The sequence below is a fragment of the Carassius gibelio genome, chromosome B23, assembly GCF_023724105.1.
Source record: "Carassius gibelio isolate Cgi1373 ecotype wild population from Czech Republic chromosome B23, carGib1.2-hapl.c, whole genome shotgun sequence".
In the NCBI taxonomy this organism is placed as follows: domain Eukaryota; kingdom Metazoa; phylum Chordata; class Actinopteri; order Cypriniformes; family Cyprinidae; genus Carassius; species Carassius gibelio.
In genome coordinates, this window is record NC_068418.1 from 10,051,134 (window position 1) to 10,075,259 (window position 24,126).

Here is a 24,126-nt window from a genome sequence, read left to right on the forward strand (position 1 = left end):
AGAGCGTGGTTAAACGTGTGGCAACAGGTCATTGATAAAGGATTAAAGTTTGAGCTTTAGTATTATTTCCAGATTATGACAAGTTTGCATTACTTCAGTTGGTAACAGAACTGGAGAAGATGGCTGACTTCACCACAAGAAGTCACTTTTTTATTCTTTTGAGAGGTTTGTAGATGCTCCTGTCAAGTATATATTTTTAATTGAATCTAATCTAAAATAATTAATTATTATTGCAATACATTGACCAAAGTAGTGAATATCCTTCTATTTTAATACTTCAAACTAAGCACCATATGAGCCAATCATTCCTTTGCTTTTCGGCTGAAATGAAGTACGAACAGAAAAATCAAAATCTATACTTCATGGCACAGACTTCTGTAGTACTGTGCTCATTGTGTTTCAGGTGGAAAGACAGAGACTAATTAAGGAAGTGAAACTCCCAACCACTTCTGTAGAATTATACAAATTTACAAATTTTATTACAGAGTTCTTTATGAAACTATGCAAACACACATCATTCATATCACAGTCATCTCTTACATTAATTAGTAATTCTGAAGAGAATCTGAGCACGTCAGTGTAATGGCACAGCCGTCTGAAGGTAATCTGTGTCTGAGAGGATTTGAGACGACTGCCATTTACCAGCATGCAGTGGTGCCCCAAAACCATAGCGGACATTAAGAGTGCTCAATCCCATAATGCACTGCAACGTTAAGTGCCCTGACAAATTCCCGCATCTAATGACCAGCTCACTAGTATTCATTCACTTGAAGTGGACTAAATCAGTGGACTAGCCTGATTAAGGAAAGAGTGAATGAGAGTAGAGTTATATAAAGGGTATATCTCTCCACTTTGAGTGATTTTAGTATGGCCACAGTAACGCAAAAATCATTGTCACCTTATTGAGGTTTCAGTACTTTCCTATATCTCTAAATAACACAGCGACAAGTATAAGTCAGTCATTTGTTGATTGATTCCCCTGAAAAATGTAAACGTTTAAATATTTAGACTACCAGACTGACATGGCAACAGCTCGACCAATGGTGTGAGCTTGGGGGCGGAGCTATGTGTTCGGAGAGGTGTTTGAGGAAATATAAGAGTGTAAAAAATCATTAATCAGTGGCAAAGGAATAACATTTGGACGACAAGGCCGCATGTCTGCCTTGAGCAAATATTTGTGTTTTTTTTTTTTTTTTGTATTTGCATACTTGTGTAGAGTATGTTTCTGGCCGAAGTGTTTAACATTTTTGGCCATCTCTTGCTGTTGGAGCTGCTCAATCGAAACCGAAGGCATGTTTGAAATGAAATTAGTTTGTACCACATCCACCATGTTGTTACTGTCACAGCGTTGCTTCAATGCCATTCATATATCTTCTCCTGTGGCCTAATGGGATAATAAAGTGTCTATCCTTCAGGATCCTGGAGGTAGTAGTAGGTTATCCAGGGAATTTTTTTGTCTACTATTTTTTTTTTTTTTTTTAACTATGATTTCAGATATACTACTCACCTCACATACTGTTGTTTTTTTTTTTTGTTTTTTTTGCAGTAGGGAAGTATGTGATTTTGAACTTTCTGTGTAACAATGAGCAGCAGCTATCTTGTAAAAAGAGTGGTTCCTGGTTTAAGCTACAGAATAGTTCTGCATAATCATCTTGGATGTAGCCAAACCACATCTGGAAATATCATTTTCTGATTCCAGATGGGACGACTGGGAAAGCTACTGTGAGAGAGTGAATGAAAATTGCTTGTGGTACCAGTTCATTTGGAAACTATGACAGTGCAGAAACGTGGAGGGTGTGTTTATGGGCACTTGTGCATCTTATACATCAGCGATCATTCTCCATGTAAGGCACCATATACCTCAAGCTCAAAGCTTGACCACTAGTATTTTAGAGCTGTCTCTGTGGTCCACAGCTCTTTACGCTCAGCCTTGTACACAGAACTGAAGTCAGAAAATCTCCCCGCACTCATACATGAGCTTACAAACGGACGATATTAAATAATCAGAACACACTCACACCATATTAAATTAAGGAAACATGCCGCAGGTCATTTTGCATGTGTGTTATAACGATTATGATTGTCCAATGGATGCATTTCCCTGCTAATCAATATAAAAGACAGAAGAAATAACAAACGTCATGCATGTTTTGTTGCGGAATCAAACTGAGTCATTTGATTCAGTTCAAACGATGTCTGGCTTCAAGAAGAGTCATAAGAATCAAGTTCAGGATGATTCACATTGAGACAAAGCTGGGTTATTTGAGACGCTGTCCGAACTAATATTAGGATGAGCAGAAGAAGGTCCTGGTTCCTATAATCTCCTGAATGATTCAATCTGAGCTATGCCGCAAAATAACTAGATTAAGCCCTTGATGAAGCTGGTGTCCAAGTGGACGATGAGTATGCGGAGGAAGGACATCTCTTTCCGCGTGTTTTCAAAGATGACTCGAGGATCGTCAGACTGACAGCGCAGGCAGTTTGGAGCCATGACCATCGCCAGATTATTCACATCCATCTTAGTCCTACTCACGTTCACCGGCTGAGCAAAGACCTGGCATGAGAGAAAGACAGAGCGGTGAAATCAGTGCTGTTTTTGTGCAGGGTTGTGTGTTCAAAGGGCTTTACCTGTAAGAAGTTGATGAAGTAGCAGAGCACGAGTCTGTTGAGCTCCGGGAGCGACTGCACCACACCGATGGCTGCGTCAGGATCTTCATAGTGACTGATGCACTGCTTATAGAAGCTCTGAGGAATCACCGGCTCCTCCAGCTCTCGGTACCACAGCTTCAACAGAGACGCTGACACACAGACAGACAGAGAAACCTCACATTCCTATCCTGCTTGGCCATATGATAGGAATTTATTAATAATCACACTTTCACACAAAGATATGCACTTTTATTACAGTATTACATCTTCAAGCAGAGAACATGGAATGACCCTGTTAGTATTTAAGGCGTACTGTGTCTGCTATAATTAATTTTGTCAGCTTTTAGCAGTATAGTAGATGATAAAAAGCTAACGGGCAAGGACTGAACAGTCACAATGTTTTGTCTGCTGAAAATTTGTGGAAAGACAAGTGTTTTGTAGTGACTATTTACATCACTAACAAATGTTTTAAATAAAAAAAAAAGTTCTGGAATCAAAATGCATTTGATAGAATAGCCCTGGTTTCTGCTAATACATTTCAGCAGTTTTGTCAGAACTAGAGCAGAAATACTGTAGTCTTTATACAGTATAAGCTGGGATATAATGTCAGACAACGGTGGCCCTTTGAGTCCAGAAGGTTGAAACGCTCTGGTCTAAAGGTCTCACTTCCTCCTGTTTGAGGTATGAATGTGAATGTTTGATGTTCTCACCGGGGACATTGGGATCAGAGAGGTTGTCTGGAAGTTTCCACTGGTCCACCTGCAGCTTGAGAGCGTTCACCTCATCAATATCGCCTGGCACTCTACAAAATCAAGACAACAGCTTCAGCCAAGACACATACACATCTGATACACTCATATGATACACATATTTGTCTGTTTCTGAAAGCTATTTCCCTTAATTTTCCCTAAAAACCCTGTGCTAGATGCAGCCCTCAGCTCTTGCGCGCCACACTCTAGCTATACTGTAGCAATAAAGGGGTCTACTCAATCATAGTGTCATAAAATGATAAACGGGACAGCCAAAAATCCTGAGGATCTTATGGACATGCACAAACAAAGTGCAAATCAAGGTCACCATGCAGGACTCAGCTGAGAATAGTGAGCTGGATCATTTGACCACGAGGTGGAGCCAATGTGACAGGCTTAGGATAGCATGGAAAAGTCGTGGTGCACAGGAATATGTCCTTTTTTTCATAACTAATAGCTTATTCTTAAACTTCGACCTTATTCTTGAAACAAAAAATGACCAATAATGTGCTGTCAAACGATTAAACATCCAAAATAAAAGTATGTGTGTATACTGTGTATATTTATTATGTACTGTATATATAAATACAAACACATGCATCTACATATTTAAGAAAAAATATATTGTTTATATATTAAATATATTTTATATATAATATAAAAATGTATATACATGTACATATTTTCATGTGTGTGTATTTATATATATATAATAAATAAACCATAAATATACATGTATTATGTAAAAAAAAAAAAAAGTAATTTATTTTGGATGTGATTAACCGCAATTTATTTATATATATATATATATATATTTTTTTTTTTTTTTTTTTTTTTTTTTTTTTTTTTTTTTTTTTTTTGAAGTTGCCAAACCTACTGTCACGTATAATTTTGTGGATGATGAAGAAGAGATGAAAAAGTACAAACTATATACTTCAGGATAGTTTAATAATTAGCAGAGTCTGAATTGCAATATAATGTGCTACACATGAGACGCTTATCTCCATGATACGCCCTCTTCCCTGTTTCTCTGTCCGTGTCCCACCTGAAGATGCCCTCGGTCTGGGCTCCCCCCAGGGCCAGCACACACTGAGAGAGCTGCACCTGCGCCCAGGGCAGCTTCCTCTCGGGGAAGAGCTCACTCTGCCTCTCCATGATCTCCTCCAGAGCGCTGCCGAACAGAGACGGGGTCACGATGGCGTGCCGACCGTGGTCAATCTCCTCCAGAGTGGGCTTTCTCAGACCCTACAGATGAAACAAATATTGCACACATTACTCTGTCACTGCAATTTGTATAAAAATATAAGAAATATTCCAGTACAAAACAGTTTTGGATATCAACCCTCCACTGACACAAGAAACACCTGTTGACTGGACTGTGTTTCCCTCATAACTACATGGAACAGACAGATATCATCTCAGCTGTAACACAATATGAAAGATCAGCGCTGAGCGGGTTAACACGTAGCTGTGTGGCGCAGAGGTAAAAATAGCCCACCCAGTAAAAACACTGGAGACAGAGGTGGGATGGCTGATTACAGGGTGGGACTGACTGCTGAATGGACAAACAGGGAGGGACACAGCTCCTGCTAGCGCCAGTGTCGTTAGCAGTGAAGCGTGTGTGCATGGACGAGTCTTACACAGGAGGGGCCTGGGGGGTTGTTCTAACCTTTTCTTCTTAGTTTGGGTTAGTGGATTAGTAACTCTCATGGAGTGCTCCTAAAGGCACAATTCTGTGATTGCTCACAGATGTGACCAGTTTTAGACAGCTGCACCATATACTGAGTCTTTTCAGCGTTTGGAGACTCCTGGGTACGATCTAACAGCGGCGCTGGCATCTATAAACAAACAATACTCCCAGGATAAACTCTTTTTGATTACATTTGACATCACACGATGGATTCATGCAACTTCTGTGCGTCTGGATAGTCACTGAGCATGTTAAGAGTCGATGCTGCAAACCACAGCCGGCCTATTGAAATGAAACCGCTGGATTCAGATCTGAGCTGAGGAGTTAAAAATTTGATGATATGACAAGCGGATATTATTATGCGATTAAATGTCTGATATTAAGGCATAGTTCATCCCAAAAATTCATAATCTGTCACTATTTAGTTTATTATTCCTGCTGTTGAACATAAAAAGATCATTTGAAGAATGTGTGTAACCAAACAATTGCTGACTGAAATGCTATGGAAGTCAACATTCTTCACAATAACAATCAACGATGGCAGAATTTGATAACCTATCCCTTCATAACATACTGTCTAAATAAATAAAACAAACACATCTTTTTAAATGCTACAAGTGAGATTTGGCATTACAATATAGTGTACCATTTAAAATAAATGCTAAAATAGCTAAAGATGACTTTGTAGCGAGTTATTAGTAATTATTTGAGAATGATTTGTAGATTTACTGTAAGTAAAAGTTAATTGCCAGTAGTTGTTATTTAATGTGCACTAGTTAAATAAATCCAATATCTACTGATATTATTATTATTATTATTATTATAAATTCCATAATAAAAATCAGATCCAATTACATAATCTAAAATAAAAAAAAACTACTCTTACCTTCTTGCCCCCAGTAATGGCCACTTTTTGCAACTTTCGGTAGCAGTACTTTGCGTAAGTGCTGATGGGAAGACCTGTCAAAGACAATTAATATGCAATATTACTGACCAATGACGGATCTCTGAAAGGAAGGGACATAACTGACCACTGAGTGACCCAACGCAAGTTTGTTTTCTGGTCAAAATTGCTCTTGAAAGGAGTCTGGCTTGTGAATGAGCCTTGTGACTTGTATCAAAGTCCTTAGCATACCATTCTTTCCTAAGGGATTTATTAATAAAGAAGTCTTTAGAAACAAAGCCAATGCACTCCACTCGTTTTCTAGGATTCGGAGGACACGGCCGAACATGTTATGAAAGAGAAAAGCTTTGGGTGACAGGGGCGTAATATGATTTAGCAGGCACACAAACATTTGACAGCACGGTCAGAAAAAATACATTCGCTTAACCAATCAAGTTAAAAACATAAGACCAAACACAGAAGGTCACACAGAGACAAAGAGCGACGAGGCATAAGTGCTGTGGGCTTCTTCTCTCACTCAAGACCTACTTCAGTGACTCATATACGCATGTAAGTGTTTTCCAGCAGCTGAAAACTGAACCCCTCGCTCTTGCTAAGCGTGACTGCTGACCGCCCTGCAGCGAGAATGCTGGAAGTGAACATTTCGAGTGAGATGTGAACGTTTCCTCACAGCTACGAGGTACACGAGGCGTGAAGTTTAACAGTTACAAGAAAAACTGGCAGGAAAGCAGCGTTTAAAGCACTAATGGATCCTGTCATCAACGCTCCGCTAGATGAAATATGACTCACATTGGTATTAAAGAGAAAGCGATACAGCTACTAGTGACTCTGGCTTAGACGCACTGACCTCTAAGAACTACGCTATCTGTTTCCTTAAACTCGCTTCCCTCCCTTGTTTGTTCTCGGGAACGTGACTCATTCTTTGACTGAACAAGCTTGTGTGGTTACGCGGGTCTGAAAGAGATTTACAGTGAACAGGTGACGGAGGTTTGACACAGACAGTAGGAACAGACACAGAGAGGCTTCAGGGCTCTTCACAGCCGTTACTCACACCTTCAGACAAACATATGGACGGGAAGAAAGAGGGAGTAACCGTTTTATACGGGAAAACTGTTGACGGTAAACATCTAAAAAGACTAAATGCTCAGTCAAACAAGCGGACTGTGAAAACAACAATAGCAATCCTTCTTCAGCTTGAAACAACTCCGCAAAGTTCAAAACCTGACATGAGACTGTTGAATGATTGTCCAAACATACGTTTTCATGATTAATATGATGGATTATACAGGCATATCTATAAGATTTGCATGCTGATATCCTGGAGAAACCATCTGAACGTGTCTTGTAGTAACTCCGGAGAAAGGATGTACGATTCAGTGTACGATTTACTTAGAAGATTTTCACTCAGAAATTGCTATTAAATTCCACAGGTAATTACAAAGAAATGGCAAGTGATGTACTTTTATCTAAAAGCTAGTCCATATGTAGGCAAATTAGTTTTTTTCAGTTAATGGTCTGAAGGAAACCCTCATAAAACAGATAAACACACACAGTCATCAAAGTTTCCCGATATCGGACCTGACAGGAACAGATGGTCCTGTATGAGAGCGTTTACTGCCGTCAGACACAGTCTGTGAATCACTGAGACCATGAGATTTATAACTCTTGTTTTGAGGACTCTTGTGTGTATAAAGCTGTAAACTCATGTTAGATGAGCAGGTCTGAATCACTTCTCACTTCGGGCTTCTATTCTCTACTTTCCCTACTTACATTTTTAATCTTACATTTCCTGATGTATGAACCTCTTCCCCTTGTCTTTCATCAGTCCTCTTACCTCTATCACTAGAGTATTATAGAGGTTTGGGACCAAAACCAGTGAATTTATAACATGGGAATGATACACCATTCAAATGTTTGGTGTCTGTATGATTCTTTTGAAAGAAATTATTAATTGTATTCAGCAAGGATGCCTTAAATTGATCAAAAGTGACAAGGATATTCATAATGTTACAAAAAAATGCAGATCTCTCAAACTTTCTATCCATCAAAAGTATCCTGGAAAACTTGTGTATCATGGTTTATTTCTTGAGCAGCAGATCAGAATATTGTATATATACTGATTTCTGAAGGATCATGTGACACTGAAGACTGGAGGAATGATGCTGAAAATACAGCTTCACCATCACTGGAATAAATTAAAATATAAAATACATTCAAATAGAAAAGAGTTGTTTTTAAATCATAATATTTCAACATATCACAGTTTTTCCTGTATTTGTGATCAATTTAATGAAGCCAAGGCGAACATAAAATATATATTTTTTAAAACAGACCAAAAACTTTTGAGAGGTAGTGTGTGTGTCTGTGTTATACCATCATAGTGTACTGTTCATTTATTGGACTTTTTCCTCTTTCTTTCATCACCTATCCTCTTGGACTCATTTTTTAATGTGTGGTGCATCTTATCGGTTAAATGCACTTTTATCATTGGCCTCTTAAAGATAAAGAATGACGGTTTGAATGCTTCAGCAGCTACCACAAGAAAGGAAATGAGCTGATATGAGGGCTGTTTTGCATACAAATAGTGCCAGTGTTGTAATGGCGGTCCTTTGAGGCCATACAGGTTTTTTATTTTTATTTTTCCAAAACATTCTGCAACGAGAGCGAGAGAGAAAAAGAGCCTCACAACAAATGAAAAACAGTGCCACATCATATAATAAAGTCCTCTGATTTCAAAAGGGCCAGTGAACTCCAGCCCTTCCCACAATGCCATCTCCGGGGGCACACGGCGCTGGGAGACAGCTGGTGAGGTCCTGCAACGGTAAAACCACATTCCTTCTGCCGTTCCAGAACATTCCCAGCATCCAGTCAGAGAGCGGGAAGGTGTCACATGGAATCAAAACAATGCTTGGGATGACTAAAGTAAACCGGCAGCGCTTCAGTCAGCATGAACTGAAGAGAACACTGTATAGAGACGGCAGTGTGATACAAGTTAGTTCGTTTCCTTTGTATTTTCCATCCACTAAAAACACAACAACATTCCTGACATTTGGCTTCCACATACACACACTACACTGGGATTTGAAAAGCCATTGTTTTTCTGGCTGAGGTGGAACTCATCACTCTTACAAACGTGGATGCCCCCATAAGTCCTCCCACAAGTCCTCTAATCTTTACCATGAAGTTCAAAGATCATGATCTTGCTGATTGTAGGCCAATGGCACATGAAACCTATAGTGTTGCTGTATCCAATACAGCAACTACCACACATCTTATGCGATTAATGGGGAATAGCACAAAAACAGCATAATGACAATGTAAAAGTATAAAATTATGGTTAAAGGTCAATGATTATCAACCATTGTAGTCTGAAAATGATGATATACTCTGAATTAGGAGAGTAAAGCTGCACTCATTCCTACCGAAAATATTTCAGTTCGGTACGCATGTGTAGCAAACAACAAAAACACCTGCACGAGTGAAACTTCATTGGAAACTTCCAGTTTTATTTACTGTTACTTTTAATGAGAAGCAAAGTCTCATCTTTCATATTATGTCAGTTTCAGGAAATTCAAACTAAAATGCTTTGCATGCTTTGACGTGGCATGACAGATCGCTGTATAAACGCTTCAGTTCAACTGACAGCGCGGCGCGAGTGAGCTCGATCATCCCTTTCTCTTTGCTACTAGTTTTAACTGAAACAAAGACGAATGAACATCTCATGCCTCATGTAATCTCTCAATCAGTGTTTCAGCTGCATCAAAACAAGTCATCAGTATCCACAGCTCATTAGTTCACTAGAGAAATTAAGTCTAGAGAAGAGTATTTGGCAAAATATTCGACTCATTGGGTTAGATTTACTAACAACTTGTGCCAGCGCAAACTGTCTATTGGCATCAAAATACTACAGTCAGTATTCACACGGAAGAAAAAAGTGCTGAAAAGCCGTGGACAGTTATTTTTTGCACCTGAGTTTATTGAAAACGCATTTGTAGAAGATTCCCTTTCAGACGCAACATTTTTGGGAGGAGAGTATTAAAATGAATCACGCAATGCAATTTACCAAACGTTTGCGCACATTAAATGAGTGGTATTTGTGCCGTTGTTTTAACGCCCCCAAAAAAGCATGTCTTCAACTATTTCGCACGTTTTGTGTTGGAAGTATATCATCCGTATCTGATGAGCAACGGCTCTGCTTGTTTGCACCTACGCTAATTTATGCTTATTTGTGCGTTGTCAGTTAAATCGCATGTAGATATTAATTTTTTTTTTTACATTTACATTTTAAGTGTTGATTATTATATTTAAAAATAAATAGTAAATCAATTTAAGTTAGGGCTCTACTGTTAACCGTAACCTTATTGTAATGTAAAATGGCTTCCTACATTGTTATTCCTAGTGTAACAATACCGTACCGTTACACCCCTACCCTTAAGGATTAAAACTAGCTTCTAAAATGTTCACTTAAGTGGACACCAGCACCAGAGGGTTTAACACACTCACTCCCATTTCAGATGTGAAATGCAGTCTGCTAATTGTTGCTTGCTGAGTGCTTTTGAGCTCCTCGCTGAATTCAGACTGTGATGATTCAGTCAGTGCAACGATTTCATCAAAGTCAGTCAGATGGTAGTAATAAAATGATGAAACGGACTATGATTCAGCAAGCAGCTGCTAGAAAAGAAAAGTCCTGCGCTGGAGAATCACATGTAACTCAGTAAATTAACTAAAAGATCGAACTCTGTGGTAAAGTCTGTAGGTCTGAATCCCTCAAAAGGTGATCCATGACCACTTCAGCTTGCTCTAGATATACTTTGCATGCAATAAGTATTTAGTACTAAATGATATATTGGTAATGACATTTCATTTGCGGCTTCCATCTCAAACAGTTGCAGTGGTCATTACTTAACTGGTGACAGTGAAGTGAGCACATGTCTCGTGAAGACAGCGCACAGTGTAATTAACCGAGGCCAGGCTGGAGCTGCATTATTAAGAGCCCACGCAGAGCTGTCTCGTCAAACTCTTTGTTTTGGAGCAGGGCTCTTGAGAAAGGCTCAATGTGTGCAGAGGAATATAGAAGAGAGATAAAGGAACAAGCTGAGGGTTAAGTTGGACGGCAGCCACTGAGGGTGTAACCTGATCAAAATGTCCCGATCTGATTTTTTTTGTCTCAGTCCGTCTGTTCTTCTTCCTCTTTCCATCTCCAATCACTCTCGCTTCAAGACTGAAAGACGTTCTCAGGATCTTTGTTGCCTCTCGACCCACATACTCTCTCTCTCTCTCTCTTTGCCTGCGCAGTCTGGCTACGGGCCAGGGAAGCGTGGGACTCGCAGAACGTCTTGTTGCTCAAAGCTTTAATCTTGCCTCTAAAAGAGCGAGTGAGAGAGCGAGAGAGCGAGAGAGGAGGGGGATACTCCCCTTCTGTGTTCAGCCAGCTGCTCTCTCTCTGAGTGGTCCTCCTCCACCAGCGGACCCAATGCATCATTAATACTCTCCCTCCTCAGCCAAACGTGTTACCAGGAAGCTTCCCTTATTTACATTGAATACCAAACCCCCTTGACACTGTATATGAGTGAGAGTGTTTGGGAGCCTTTCTTTCAGTCAAAGATTAAGGATACTTTAGCTTAGAGAACACCAAAAACAACATGAAACAGCATTCAGTACGGATTCAACTGTAGAACAACAGATAGACAGACAGATGGATGGATGGATGGTTAGACAGAATGATAAAAAGAAAGAATGATAGTTTCCTGTCAGGTGTTGCCAATTCACTTTAAATATCAACTTATGAATTGAAATAAAGCCAATTCCTTAATTCTGAACTCCCTGCCAAAATCTCTCCTCAAGATTTCTCACGTCTGTACACCTTTTCAAACAGGAACAGGTTGATTATTATGCTATAATTTTTTTGTTGTTGTTTATTTATACAGATATTTCTTACGCATTACTGTCATTTTTATTTGTATTATTATTTTATTAATTGTTGGAAATAAAGATTTCATTCATTCATTCATGTGACTGTCTGTCTAAACTCACCCTCATCCTCTTCTTCCTCGTTGTTCTGTCTCCTCTTCTTCATGGATTTTGAATTCTTCTTGTTTTTTATGTCCTGCTGCTCCGTGATGTGCTGCAGTACTGTAAGATACAATCAAACCGTTAATTGTGAACACTCATATGCTCCGACAGTCCGTCCGAACAATACATGACTTTATCACACCTGTGATGTCTGACCTGGGTTTTATTTTTCTCCCCTCCACAGCGTTACGTCCTGTTTGGGTAGGCACAATGCCATAACCATTTTAGCAGTGTAATCAATATTGGCCTGCTTTGTTTGTAGTATTTCAGGCTTTGAATCCATATGGGACATCCTAAAATATAAACACCCCCTTGTGTGCGTTCTTTCCCTATCCCACAAACAAAAACACTGGACTATCCAAGACACACACTGGCCTTATTTGTCTCAAGTATCTAGAAACTTAAACCACACTTATAAATGTATGAATGCCATTGCATTAGACATAAACCTTCAAAGTAAACCAGTTTATCTATAATAAAATCTTTGAAATGACCTACTTTTCTTATCATTACTGGGCTCAAGGTGTCGCTGGATGTAGCCTTCCAAGTAGCACCTAAACTTGGGCGAAGGTGAGAAGAACGCTAGGCTGATGGCCATCATCTCCCAGCCCGCCTCCAAACTCCTCAAACTCAAGTTTCCGGTGGTCTGTCGCACCAACTGCACGTACAGTTCGTCCCTCAAGCCTTGCATCCCCCAGCACTTCGTGACCACCTGAAGGGCAGCGTGGCGTTTGTCCAACCTTGCCGGCCTGTCGCCCATGTAGGCCTGGACCAGCTTGAACATCTCGCAGGCTTCCTTCTTGACAAACCGGTCGCTGGTGATCAGCATGGGTTTCTTAATGGAGCCACGGTTCCACGAGAGCATATTAGCAATGGAGACGCGCCGGCGAAACAGGCCCTGCGTGTGCTGGTTAAGGTTCTTGCTGGCCCAGTCCTCCATGTTGGCGTCGGGTGTAGGTTTGCAGAGGGTGGTGTATGGGTACTGGTAACCAGAACCTGTGCTGCCAACGGAAGGAGGGGGACTGTTGTTGTTGTTTTTATGGGTGAGGGCTCTGTCATGATCACAGTCCTGGGGCGAGCTGTCCTGTTGAGTTTTGGATTCCAGTGTTCCTGTCTGGAGACAAAAAGAAAGATTGAGAAACTTCAAGTTGTCAGTATGGATGCAGCTGTTTATTTGCATCATCACGACTGCCGCAAGAACTTGAATCCGAGTGCGTGTGTTGCGTAGGTTGCAGCTCATTGGCTTACTCAGTTTCCCTGCAGAAACCTGGAACACTCACATGGATTACGCTCGCTCCCTAAATAGGTGACCCAATATGGAAATCACATCCCAACTTCAAACATTACTGCCTCCCCTCTTTCTCTCCTCCTTTCCCTCTTTTTCCTAACTCATTAATGCTCAAAAATAATCCCGGTCCGACTAGTTCCACACTGAAGAAAATGAATTTAATAACTGAATTTCATGCATTTTTCTCTTATTTAAAAATGTTCATATACACATAAAAGAATAGTATTTCTAGAAAAAAAAATCATGATGGAATTAAAGTAGCAACAGATATTTTCTTCCTTGTAGTGTAAATGCAAGTATAACAGAAAGTGTTACTTTTAAAAGTAATGCAATATTAGTAATGCAATGCAATTGGATAAATGTCGGCAACAAGGCATCGGTTCATAAAATGGGATTAAATAAAAGTATATTTGTGTTATTTAACTTATTTAATTATTGGAGGTTTAAGTAATATTCTGAGTTTGAAAAAAAATGTAGGGTGGGACTTGGACAGGTTATGAACATGATGTCATTCATCTGTGTTTGCAGTATCTATATCGACTAGCACGTTGCATTTGTGGTATATTCCTGTAACATAAGGGTATCCTTTCATGTCTTGGCACCCACTGGCATTACGTCAATGTGACACTGTGCTATAAGTGATACAGATTTAACAATGTGGTCATATTAAATTGTAAGAATGGAGTGTTTCTTCATGCTTCTGGACATTTGTGAGGTTCTGCCTCCATCAAGATGTAATGAGCTTGCTCTGAACCAAATCAGTGAGTCACTGTTTCCAACCTCACAACTTTGCCTTTAAGTTATTGTTGTATTTTAATGTGTAAGTAGTATGAGAGAGACAGAAAAAAGACTGATGAAGGTAATGAGGCATGCAAAGGCAAGAAGACAGCCAAAGGGCCAGAAGACATATAAAGCATGCTGAATACTCTAGGTAAACGTGTATTTTTGTTAAATCTGATAACCCTAACCCTAATCCTGATGTTTGAAATACTGAGTAAACATTGTCCATTCACAAACATTAACACAGGAAAAGGAAAAGGTCATTTTAATCTTGCTTTACGGATGTAATAATTTTAATCATGCGATCATTTGATTGATGACAAATCTCTCCTAGTGTATTAGGATCCATAATATTAACTCCAACTTATGCTCACCAGGAGAAGCCAAACCACATTTGGAGCACTACACTAATGACAAATGGAACTGTCAGCACACACATCGAAACACATTAGCTGAATGTGCCAAAACACAGTGAGCTGTAAGAGGCGACTGTCTTGTACAACCACAACACCTGGCTGTGTGAATAAGGCGACTGGCCCGGGCTCTGTTTTCCTTTCTCAATTATTCTGCAAATAGTACCAGGGACCTCATGTATAAAACTCTCCGTAGATTTCATTCTAAAAGTGTAGGTACGCACAAAAGCTTGATTTTGAGTATGCACAGAATCTGCGCAAAAATACCTTAATAAATCCCAGTCAGGGGAAGATTGTGCATACATGCATCTCCACTCCGTCTCCTCCCCGAAATAACCATATATGAAGCTTACGTCGTCTCATTTTACGATACATAACCTCATCTGCATATCATTTCCATGCATATTCCCATCCATGTGACACCATGTTTAACACCGTCAAGTCTTCATATGTTTGGGGAGTGTCCTACTCTGTTAATAATCTATGTAAACTTTGCTTTATCTTCGTACTTATAGACGGATTATATGATTATACCAAGTTTATGTCTCATTAATGTACAGCGGCATGAATTGATTGGGCCGAGCCAGGCACTGTTGATGGTTGGCAGTGTTTTTTGTCTAAAGTACTGGATTATATAGAGGATATCTGTTGTTATATTTGTGTTTTGTCATGAATGGATGTTGTGATGTTGCGTGTTGCATGTAGAAAAAAAATTATAATTCTGTCAGGTTTTACCAAGGACACGCAGTGAAAAATTCATGCTGAAAAGGCATGGACAGTATTGTATGAAAATAACTTAAAAAAGCAGCAATTTTGCGATAAAGTTCACCACAACGTGGGCTGAATAGTGGTGGCAGGTAAGATTTGATGTAGGTTTTCTGCCTTTATTATGACCATTCACATAAAACATATTCTACATTAAATACAGTCTTCCATGACGATGGTCTGAAAAAGTAATTTGGTTCAAGCTCTACACTGACCTACTTGCTAACCGATTCCCATATGTACATCTTCCACAAAAAAAAAAAAAAAACACACACACACGCACGCACTTATAGCTGATCTTTTACTTTTCACTCATTTACATCTCCCGGTCCATCAATCTCTTGCTCACTAAACTCACCATTTTCCCCTTATTCCTGCACATTTTCTTTAATGAGAAAAACAACAACTGGCCTTTGTACAATCCTCTTATAATCTAAGCACAACACATACACACACACACACACACACAGAAAAAGTAAATCTCCTTAGAATGGAACATTTACACCCTCTTCAGCCCCGGAAACCCCAAGCCTCACCATCTCCTGCATAGTTTCTACAACGACCGGATGGAAGCGAATGCTTTTCCACTCCAAAGAACTCTATTAGACACAGTGGGACCATCGAATGTGAGGAGTCATGACAAAGGGAAGGGTAATTAAAGAAAAAGAACACAGGAAAAACTTGGTAAAAAAGGGAGCAAGCCAGATTGCTGCACTGGATCGACCATAACAACATTTCCAGATGTACAGTCTCAATGAAGTGGACAGCTGCAAAAAATGTTGGTACCTGTGAGGGTGACCTTGGTGGTTCTGGGGATGCCAAGCTGGTCTGCGATGTTAAGCTCTTCTCCAGCGAATCCACTTTCTCATATGTCCTCTTTTGCCGGCCTCCGAGTCCATCTGTCACCAGTGGTGACAGAATGACATCACTGTGGTTGTTGCCCCCGCCCCTGTACAGTGATCGGTTACTTGATGTCACATCCTCCCTCGATTCACTCCCTCTTGCCCCCATCTTCAATGAACTGACCGGGGAGCGTGCAGTACTTCCAGAAGCCTCTGATCCCATTTCAGTGTCTAGACTGGCCTTGCTTCCATGTAGTACATTGGAACGGTTTACTACTGCCCTCATTTCTGCCATCAGCTTCTCATTTAACGCATTCAACTCCCCACTGCTTCCCACCGATCCAGGTCGACCCGACCCAGTGACAAGAGGTGCACGACGTCGGTTCTTCCTTCTCAGACTTGGGGACGGCCCTGTGGAGTAGCCAGAGTCCTGGTACGTGACGGCAGCAGGGCCTGGGTACTCCTGAGAGGCCTGGCTGCTTTGACGGCTGTGGCGGGGCTCCAACAGCCTCCATGATTGCTTCTTCTCTACAGAGACGTCATTCTTAATCTGGGCAGAGACTGGAGACTGGGGCTGGATTTGAGGACTGGCTGTATTTGAAGGCTCCTCGATGGGGTTAGATGTCTGGGGCTGGTGTTTGGATGCAGCTGCATCCACGTTCACCATGTGTTTGATGCACTCCCGGCCGGCCGGGCTGTATTCACTAGCTGAAGAGCTGCAGATGTGTTTGGAATTGGGGAACTGGAGGAGTTTTGGAGGCTGGGTTCCTCTAGGAAGGCTGTGACTGGTAGAGTAGGGTACTCTGTGTAAGTGGTGCGCACCTTCTACTTCCATTTCCACTGGGGGTTCATCATAAATTGGGGAATCAATGGGTGGAGGCTCATCGTAGATGGGTGCTGAGGGTGTAGCTCCGTATTGAGGAGAGGAGGGGCGAGGTGTACCTGCACCAGAGCGCTGGTGGGCAGAGTAAGAGGAAGAGCTAGAAGAGGGTAAAACCAGACAGAAGTTGGCATCCCCCTTTCTGAGGTGGTAACCCTGCTTGGAGTCTCCAGGAACGGCCATTTTACTGAACAAACCGGTTCTGTCAAGTTGCGCTGTGTAACCTGGTTTGGGTGAAGTGCTAGTGTTGGTGGGGTTGAAATGGAGAAGTTGGTGGGCGGTAGCTGGACCCAGAGACTGGTTTCTTCCAATGCTGTTAACTTTCACCAACATGGCAGCCTTGGATCCAGGAGCAGGCTGCCATCTTTGAGCGGCGTCCCTGAAAAACAAAAACAAATGGAGATTGCTGTTAACACATGCTGTGTTCTTCTTTTATACCTTTATAGGCAGGTGCTTTTAAAAACACCATCCAAACTGAAATGAAATTGTTTGTGACTGATTTGAAATGTTCCTCATCAGTGTTATAGTTAAGAGGATTGAGTCTACATGCTCTCAAGTCCATGACAAGAAAATATGGTCTGAAATGATGCCCACATTTTCGACTACAACTCTGCTCTACATAAGCATCAACTCCCATCACAAAAATAGTTGGAATCAATAGTTGCAACATGCTGCTAACAACCCAATACCCTAAAAACTTAAATATAAAGCAAACAGATATTTGGAAAAGTACCAGAACAATTTATTATTTAAACATTTAAAAAAAAATCAACATTTGTATGTGCATCAACCAACCAAAGTCGATTTTACAATTCAATTCTTTTGTAATATGTTGAAGTTAAAAACATTTATAATGTTACTAGTATTCTTGCTATGAAGCATATATGGCAATATGTGGGTAGTTTGAAACTGTAAATCTATCCATATCTAATAGACAGGAATGTGTGGGTTGCAATGCCAATGGTTGGCATAGTACTTTCCTCTTTTTTATTTTCTTTCAAAGAATAGCTCATACATCAAAAAGATGATCTAACATTGTGTTTAGCTTTAGGTAAAGAAAGGGCACACAATAACAATTTTAATATTTATTAGTCTAAGGAAATTGTTATTGTACCAGAGGACTGCTTGTAACTATTTCAATCAAAGCACCAACAACAATGTGCAGACACACACACACACACTATCCAGGCCACTGCGGTGGAGTGTTTAAGAGAAACACAACAGGAAAGGTTGAACAGACAGTGTGTTCCAGCAGACTGGAAAAACAGGAATCCACTATGGACTGCTATATTGACACTATCAAAATGTTACAACATTAACAAAAATTTAACAATACTATGAAAACCTCATCACGTAACAATTATATTCATTTATCAGTTACACATGCTGAACACACAAGAAACACACACTTGGAAGTTTACATTTGGTGTGTATTTTTGCATACTAGCACATGTGCACACAATTAGTTGCATGTATACAATTTGTGTGTGTGTGTGTAGGTTTAAAACACACACAAACCACTTATGTTCCTTCACACATGCATAAACGGATGTCAGACGCACATGTTCCAGCAAACCCAACAAAACACTTGAAATTCCAAAGCACCCGGTAGAAAGCCACTGTGAACTCCAGCAACCAAAGCATGACTGCACATGCACGTGCACACACACACACCAATCCGCAACCAAAAACATCCCTCGCACAAACACACAAGAATGTAAAATCAACATTAGCTGATCTTTCTTTGGCCTGATTAATGGTGTAAACCAGCTTCAGACCACTGATCCAGATTATAGTGCTAGTCTGTGTGCACACGTTAATCTGTACTCTGCAGCTAATGGATCGGTCGAAGAACTTCTAACCACTTTATATAAGCACCATTAACATGACATGACTTTGCCAACATAACAAAAAAAAAAAAAAAAATCAGACATTTACATCCATTTATGAGCAAACATATATTCTCAGTACAAGTGACTGCATCCTTTGAGATACACCTGTTGCTCACGACCTTCTAAACTTACCTGAGACAGTGATGCATAGCATATGTTTGAGCGTACGCTGAGAAGACATACTGTACTTACCCCTGGCATGCCCAAAGCTGGCACGGCGATCTGTAAGGTTGCTTGGGGTGACTGAGAATACAGAGGACACCTCCCTCCAGATCAAATGAGCATGGAAAACAACCAAATCGAGGAGAAGACGCAAGTGTCTGCTGTTCAAAATGTCGATTCACACACGCTTTCCATCATTCAGTAGGTTATCAACTTCTGCTCAAATTCTAACTGTCACCATGCGGTCGTTTAATTACAGAGTGGTGCGGAGAGGGAGAGTGAGAGAGCGAGGGAGGAAAGGAGGAAGGGAGGGTGGAGAGAGGGAGGGGGATTACAGTAGCAGGAATGTGAGTCTTACCATCGTAACACACACACACACACACATGAACTTGGATCGCCACTCCCTTGGACCGTTCTCGATCCGCTCGACTCGATCAGATCAGACTCACGGCGTGTGAAACAATACTTCTTCAGCTCCCCGAGAGGCCTGAATTAACTAAAGAAGCACTTCACTACCCTCCATTCCTTAAGTTCCACTCTGGGCTCAGTTCGAAAAACAAACTCTTTGTTTTATTCAAGTGGCTGGCCACCTATTGATGGGAATCTTTCTACGCACAAACTTCTCTCTCCGTTTCTGTGCCTGCTGTGGTCTTTCCCACCCATTGTGTCTACTGTCTCATGGCCAAATGTCAACAGTCTATCCTCAGTGTTGAGTAAATACAATGTCGCAGGCCTGTAAATAATCTCAACACAAGGAACAAAACACATCATTCTTCTCTGACTCCGCTGAGAAAGTTAGCTGGTATAAATATTAGGATAAAGTTATGTTACAGTGTGGGATTGAATGCTGTAACAAAGTTTGGTTGTGGGCAGTAATGGATATTTCCCTACTCTTTCTTTGCAATGTCATCTTATATTTACCTGTTTTTAGTCTTTCATTACTCTGGACGTATTTTACACCTGATATTAACATGTTTCTCAAATTCATGTAATCTAAGGGAGCATCTCTGATTGGGTAAAAAGTGCCATATTTCTGCTCTCAAATAAACATAAATATGTAGTGCATGAACTAATGCATCTGATGCATCATAGACAATACATATTAGGATCCTTAAATGTTTAAAAATAAAAAGATCAGGGAAACATTTAGTAACCATTTAATAATACTATTCATTTAGATAATTTTAACAAACCAAGGATAAAAAATGTTTGACATCCACTTCTTGTTACTTGATTCCTTACATATCAAATATAAACAAGGCCTCCCATTATTTGTTCTCAACACTTTCATAGTTCCTCATTATTATAACTAAACCAAAAGCCATCCTTGTAGTATTCAGCATGCAGTCGTGACTTAATCTGTGATTACAAATGAATATATCAGCTCATTAATTTTCAGAGGGGTGAAAAGCATCTGTGATGCCCAGGTGTTGAGGTTCTCACACACACTCATTCACAAACCCAACCACACAAGACTCTACACATCTTGGCAAGTGCGGGCCATGCTGATTGTGTTATTTGCACTGAACACAAAGGGATGCTGAGAGAGGCTGGACAGAGGGCAGGAGTGCAGGATGGGGGTGTCCTGAGGGAGTGCATGCTGGAAAAGTTCAAAGGGCGTCTCTGCTACAGCATAAACAGGAAATACCAGCGCAGCGTTCACACTGAGCTGAGCAGAAAGAGTAATGCATGTGCTGCATTATAGTGATGGAGAAAAAAAAACCCTGCTGCTCTTTCCCTCTTTGACTGTCTTTATTACACCTACGGACATATTCAAATATACACACAGAAGCTCACCTCACCTTCAGCTCTCATATGTCTGAGGATCTACAGCCATTTAATTCATCTCAATGGTACTTATATAGCAAATAATCATTATGTTATTTGGTGAAGGGAAGTAATGATGAAACTAAGATTGTTCAGTTACAAATGTGTTTTTATGAAAACATAAATCAGCCAATCAGGAGTGTGGAGCTCAGAGGATAATGAGGAAACGCACACAGATAGTCAGTGGGCGGGTGTGAGGGGGCAGGACAGTCATATGTGCTTTTGTTCTTCAAACTACATCTCTGCCTTCCTCTCTCACTATAATCCTGTTTCGCTCGTTTGCTCTTAAAGATAAACAACATGCAGATTGTTTCACAGTGTTCCAACATCTTCTCTTCCACTCCACCCAAAATCACACACACCACAGATGAATTGAAGCCACCGGCCCACGCGAACAGTGCTTACTTCATACACAACAACTAAACAGAATCCGTCCGTGAGTGTGTACATGTGTGAACCGTGTGTATAATATGTTGTGACAGATAACTAAACAATAATGCAATCACAATTTGATAAACCGAACTACAGCACAAAATGCATCAAAACATTAAAGACAGCTTTTTTGTTTATTTTTTCTCTGCCAAGAAACAATTTGGTCAGGACTACCAAAAATGGACTACATAACAGAACTATTAGAGCTGGGCCAGTCAGATTAACAGACTGACCCTAGTGATAAACAAAAATTTGTGATGCTACTAACTCACAAACTCACTGTCAAATCCCACGTCAATTCATACCTTGTTTGTAAACGAATCCACAGAAAACTGTAGTGACATGTAGCATTAAAACGTCTATTGAACGGCTTATTCAGTTGGCGCATGTAAAAGAATGGATAAAACAACTGCTCGCAAATCACTGTGTAGCATTTTTTATAGTCAGATATGTATTTAAATTAAATTCCAGTTTTTAAGTTGTATTTACTGTAGATGTATCTTTTCAAATTTAATGCCATCAACCTAAACAAGTTCACTCATTAAAAAAAAACCAAATTGTCTTAAAGAGCCAGTAAAATGAAAATTCTAAGCTTCCTATCACTGTTTATAAATCCTGTACATTAGGTTTAAATCCATCCAAGGTTAAAAAACATTGTCATTTTGTCAAAATATCATTTTAAAATTACCTCAATTCTCAGAGATCCCCAAACGGTTCGCGCGAAGCTGTTCAAAAGATTCAGTTTCCTTAAACCCCACCTTTCAGTAGCATACTGTGTTCTGATTGGTCAACTAACATAGTCAGGTTTGATTGGTTGTTCCACACACACTTTCGGGGAAGTCGTGGCCTAATGGTTAGAGGGTTGGACTCCCAATCGAAGGGTTGTGAGTTCTAGTCTCGGGCCGGCAGGAATTGTGGGTGGGGGTAGTGCATGTACAGTTCTCTCTCCACCTTCAATACCACGACTTAGGTGCCCTTGAGCAAGGCATCGAACCCCCAACTGCTCCCCGGGCGCCGCAGCATAAATGGCTGCCCACTGCTCCGGGTGTGTGCTCACAGTGTGTGTGTGTGTGTGTGTTCACTGCTCTGTGTGTGTGTATTTCGGATGGGTTAAATGCAGAGCACAAATTCTGAGTATGGGTCACCATACTTGGCTGAATGTCACTTCACTTCACACACACCTCCACGGTAAACTATGCGTTAGCATCTGTTTGGGGTGAATTATGTCTTATTCCTCTCACTGTGAAGCAAGTGAGCTTTTTTCGCTGCTTTTTCTTCTGTGTGTGTGTATTCAAGCTGCGAGCTTCAGTTTGAATCTGAACAGCGCGTTCAGCGCGGGGGCGTGGTCACATTAGATATAATGAAGGGACGTGAAAAATGGACATCGCGTTGTTTTCATATGGATTACTTTATCACAGAATATCTGTTTTCGGCAGCACTTGTTTAGTTTTAAAGTAGACATGTCAAGCTTTCTATAGATATCTCTCTCATGTCTCTTTGTTGAGTATTCACGGAGTTACACTTCATTTTAATGATGTGTTTGTACATGACGATCAGCGCAGACAGGCTGCAGACAGCACACATACTGATAAGACGCTCGGAAGATTCAGAGTCGACTCCTTACTTTAGAAGCCAATAACTTTATAAATTGTGTACTTTTTGGTTTAATTATTTGCACATTGTTTACACTGATGGACAGCTACATCACACACTGTAATACAGGTAATTTTTGATTTCCCATCTGTGTGGCTCTTTAATAGAAAATACAGCACTTGCCAAACAATACAGTACTGTCAAAATTCGACATTATATCATTGGATAGTCACATTTTAAAAACAATATTGCCCCTTTAAAGAGTTTTAGAACGACAATCCATGATGACAGCATTTACATTTTAGGGTGCACTAACCCTTTAGGTTGACTCTGTAAATGTCTTGTAGCAGAGCTATCGATACTTTTTCAGAAACTTACCTTGAAGTTTAACTAATCTTAATGATTTTTAGCATCTAGCTAAGACCGGCTTTTCCAAAATGAACTGGAACTGTTGTATAACTAGTAGGGGTGTAACGGTACGCAAAAATCACGGTTCGGTACGTACCTCGGTTTTAAAGTCACAGTTCGGTTCATTTTCAGTACAGTAAGTGAAAGAAATGCAAACATTAAACTGCAGGTTGTTTATTACTATAAACTTTTTTTTAACAATTTGTTTACAAAAAAATACTTTGTTTTTTTTAAATACTTTTTAATAATATATATATAAAATATAAAAAGAATAAGAAATAAAATACTGCTGCAAAGTTCTCTATTAAATATCATATAATAAAATATAAAGAAAAATATAAATAAATTACTATGATTACAGTGCAGCATTACCAATCCCAGCTTGTAGGCCTGCTCATATTTAAAATATATATATATATATATATATATATATATATATATATATATATATATATATATATATAGTAAAGTATATATATAGATATAGTATAGATATTGTTGTCGTGAAGACAAGATCCTGGTCTGTCAGCGGTCTCCCTCTATGTCACCTACAGTAGCAGCAGCGCGCCAGCGTCGCATCAGGCACGATTCTGATGGGTAAAGACAGAGAAAATGCGAGACAGCAGAAACGCACGTTCACGCCACGCAGCAGAACCGCCATGCTCAAGCCAAGCAGCCAGTGTGTCGCCGGCCTTCAGCTACAGCGCGGGATTTGCGCTGAACGCGGAGACTACCACCACTTAATATGTTCGTTTGGAAACATGAAAATGTACTTATGTT

General features: G+C 40.2%; 1 protein-coding gene across 2 annotated transcripts in view; it reads right to left on the bottom strand.

Annotated features, from left to right (window-relative positions):
* Positions 1-1,518: 1,518 nt before the first annotated feature.
* LOC128011552 (rho GTPase-activating protein 39) overlaps positions 1,519-24,126 on the bottom strand; it is a 61,485-nt gene continuing 38,877 nt past the window's right edge. For both annotated transcript variants that reach the window (XM_052594066.1, XM_052594068.1), the window contains 8 exons: positions 16,097-17,411; positions 12,563-13,178; positions 12,026-12,124; positions 5,975-6,048; positions 4,444-4,643; positions 3,360-3,451; positions 2,629-2,798; positions 1,519-2,554 (listed from right to left, as the gene is read on the bottom strand). In XM_052594066.1, the coding sequence (XP_052450026.1) occupies positions 2,360-2,554; positions 2,629-2,798; positions 3,360-3,451; positions 4,444-4,643; positions 5,975-6,048; positions 12,026-12,124; positions 12,563-13,178; positions 16,097-17,411 (2,761 nt within the window). In that variant the 3' untranslated portion in view covers positions 1,519-2,359. The remainder of the gene's footprint in view (positions 2,555-2,628; positions 2,799-3,359; positions 3,452-4,443; positions 4,644-5,974; positions 6,049-12,025; positions 12,125-12,562; positions 13,179-16,096; positions 17,412-24,126) is intronic.